Below are 3,636 nucleotides of genomic sequence, written 5' to 3'. Positions count from 1 at the left end.
AGAGCTGATGTGACTTTCTTTGCCTTTTGTGTAATACGAAGTTTCTTTTAGTGTTAATCGCCGTTTCTCGGTGTCAACTAGAAATTCGTATCTCTCTAGAAAGTCCATCCCTAGTATTGCCAGATCTAAGTCGGCTACCGTGAAAACCCAAGGGAATTGCCTCCTGAACCCCAAATCTAGGGTTAAGTTTTTCTGCCCAAATGTCGCGATTTTAGTTTTATTTGCAGCTTGAAGTGTAATTGATGATGTTTCTCGACTAATCTCAGTTTTATTTTGAGGGATGATGCTAAGAGCAGCGCCAGTATCCACCAAGAAATTCAAGCCAGAGTTTCTGTCTCTAACATAAAACAAGCGACTGTTTAGGCGCCCCTCTTCAGTCGTCGCGACCTGGGGGGGGTTACTCGTTTCCCGCTGTCTTAGAATTATGCTTAGGCCAGGAGCATGGTTGCATGCACTTGGTTGAGTTGACACCAAACTTCCAGTGGTACCAACAAAACTGCCCAGGTTGTCTGGACATTTGTGACCTGTTTTGTGACTTGGATCGTGGTCGTTGTGGTGACCTGCTCCTGTTTCTATGACCCATTTGCATTCTGGTGACAGCCTCAGTGAGACTCTTAACACTCGCAATGAGTCCTTCTATGACGGGGTCTTTTGCTGATTCTACTTTTTGTGTGTGATTTATTGTGCCTGGTCCAGTTGGAGGACCTCTCTCCATTATTCTATCGGCTATACGCGCTAAATGAGATAATGAGGTTTCAGGATCTTGTGCATCCAAACAGTGTTGGACGTGGCATGGGAGAGCTTGTATCCATCCTTGTTTTAGGACTGCTTCACCCACTGTGTTATCACCCATTAACACTTGGAGGTGACGCAAAAACTGTGACGGCGACCGATCACCTAGTGTTTCACCTTGAAAAAGTCTTTGGATTCTTTGACTATCTGATAATGATAAACGGTTCATTATCTCTCGTCTTAAGATGGTGTATGGTTGTGGAGATGGTGGATCTAAAATCAAGTCACGGACTTCTTTGGCGACTGAAGGAGGAAGGATAGAACACAAGTCTCTATGGCGAATCCCTTCAGATTTGATATTGTGTCTCGTGAAATAATGCTCCAGTTGAGCAAACCACAACTCAGGATCACTACGATCAAATTCTGGAGGTCGGGATTTCATAGTCATAACAGTGTCTATCTCCACTGGTGACAAATCTTCCAGATTATGGGTTTCTATTGAGTCTGACATGAGGTATGTGACAAATATAGCAATAAAGTTAGCACGAAAAATGGTTACTATAACACGAATAACTTAAGATAATACGGAATAAACTAGTTATATACTCAACATAGTTTACGGATAATCAGGTCTACTTTTACGATTAAGTAAAAAAAAAAAGTTAATAACAGAAATGAGGTTAAATTTGTGTTCAAAAAGGGCTCACCACTTTCGTGCCTTAAGGTAACCCTCGTGCTATTGATAGAAGAAACCAGAGAAGTAGTGAATAGGTCTTTATATCGATCTTCGCGCAGTCACAGTGGAGCGTGGGATTATCTGTTCAGACAAACAAAGGCTCTCAACATTCAATAAAAGATAGTAGGGAATATAACGCTTACAAAAAGTAAGGAAGTGAATGAATACTTGAACAATACTGTTTTAGCATATGCTTGGTTGTTTGGGGTCAACTCTTAACCAACCAACCTGAGCTGTTACACCTTCTCAGCTAATGTCTTACCGAAAATGTGGAGAAAGATAAAGATAATCCCTATACCAAAGAAGGCTTCCAGTGATAAAAATGCGAAACTTAGACTCATTGCAATAACTTCACCTTTCCTTAAAATAATGGAAAAATTACTGATACAACCACTTCAACCTGCAATAAAAGAGCACTGTGATCCATATCAGTTTGTTTACAAATGCAAAAGAAGCACATTAGATGCCGTTGCTGTTCTGCATCACAATATAGTGTTCGGGTTGGAAAAGGGTAAGAAGTATGTTAGATACGCTTTCCTGGACTTTACTTCTGCTTTTGATTCTATTCCAAGACACCTCTTACTTAACAAGCTGATCAGCGTCGACACTGACGGCTGGATAACCAATTGGCTATGTTCCTACCTTTCTGGAAGAGAACAGTACACTGTATTTGAAGGAAAGTGTTCAACATCTCTACTGTCTAATGTAGGTGTGCCACAAGGAGCTGTTCTTTCACCTTTGCTCTTCTCTTTTTTTCCGCATGATCTGCCATCTTCCACAGAAAACACTTCTGTAAAATATGCGGACGACCTCACTGTATGTATGCCGATTTCTACCTCCTTACATCCCATAGAAATGAATGAGTTTTTATCTCGTATTGAAAGGTGGTCTGTTGGTAATGGTCTCTTACTCAATCCATCTAAATGTCAAGCTGTTAATTTTAGCTTGAGACATGGACAGAACCTACACTTTATTTTGGGATCCCATAATGCTTGTGCCATTGGAGACTCCTTAATAAGTCATTATTAATATGCTTGTGGATAGACATCTTAAGTCTTGCAAACTCTTGGCAGGTGTGTAGAGATAGAACCTTAAAACCTATTTTGTAAATAATTTTTCATAGTTTTCGCATGTATTTTCATATTCTGTACATTAAGCATTAAACAATTGTACTTGTTGTTTAAGTGTATCACTTTGAACGCTTGTAATTCGACTTCCTTCCGTTTTGAGTACAACATATCGTGACACTGTTACTGCTCCTCATTAAATACACTCTAATTCACATCTGCATCGTTCTGCTATGTCTGCTAATATGTTAAATGAAATATTAATTGCATACCATCTACGTTTATAGACAATTGTGACATTCTTATTGAATTCTACGCTTGGTAAACCTACTGGATCTATATCGTCCATATTGGGATTACTAATTTTTTATAATTGTGGATTATTTGGACCAAACCCAGCCGAACACGCAATAGCCTGAAGACTTAAGTAACGTCCCTTATTTTGTTATTTGTGTGTGTAATTAACTAATAAACTGTTAATTGTTACATAAACTATAGACATAATATTTTTGTTGCTAATTTTTGGTTATCATACATTTTGGTCCACCACAGGTGTTATCTTATCAGATACTAACCATCCGCTTCATTCATATCTTTCTCCCTGTATATCATCTGGTAGAACGAGAAGTAAATACATTAAAATCCATACACGCAAGCAAGTCTATAAAAGTTCTGTAACACCTTACTTAGCAAATTTACTTTGTGACGAACAGGCCGTTAGAGTTGAACTAGTAAATAACCTGTATTATTAAACATGTTTCAAACTTGATAATTTGTATAAACTCAGTTTTTCTTAAACATTTTTCATTTCTTTTCTATTTTTTTGTTTGTTTTCCTTGGGTTATTTTTCGTAAACAATTTATTGAAATAACTCGTGCTGAGAATTCTATATTGTTTCAGAATACAATATAGAATAAAGCCATTAAAAATAATAATAATAAACTCAATCACATCACCAATATTACTTACTTGTTTGTTTGTAAATAAAGACAAACTTCCACGCACACCAGTATATCGCTGCCCCGCCTTATCAATTCGCTCATCCACCCACCTTCCCACAAAATCTCACAATTACCAACACACTCATTATGACCCTCACAA

General features: G+C 38.0%; 1 protein-coding gene across 1 annotated transcript; it reads right to left on the bottom strand.

Annotated features, from left to right (window-relative positions):
• Nucleotides 1-397: 397 nt before the first annotated feature.
• On the bottom strand, nt 398-1,243 carry Smp_189170 (hypothetical protein; the record flags this gene model as incomplete). The annotated part of the gene is made up of 1 exon (XM_018795542.1): nt 398-1,243. The coding sequence occupies one exon, from the start codon at nt 1,241-1,243 to the stop codon at nt 398-400; it is 846 nt and encodes a 281-aa protein (XP_018646944.1).
• Nucleotides 1,244-3,636: the final 2,393 nt, after the last annotated feature.

Source organism: Schistosoma mansoni, assembly GCF_000237925.1.
Source record: "Schistosoma mansoni, WGS project CABG00000000 data, supercontig 0178, strain Puerto Rico, whole genome shotgun sequence".
Taxonomy (NCBI): Eukaryota; Metazoa; Platyhelminthes; class Trematoda; order Strigeidida; family Schistosomatidae; genus Schistosoma; species Schistosoma mansoni.
This window is presented reverse-complemented; position numbering and strand designations above follow the sequence as displayed.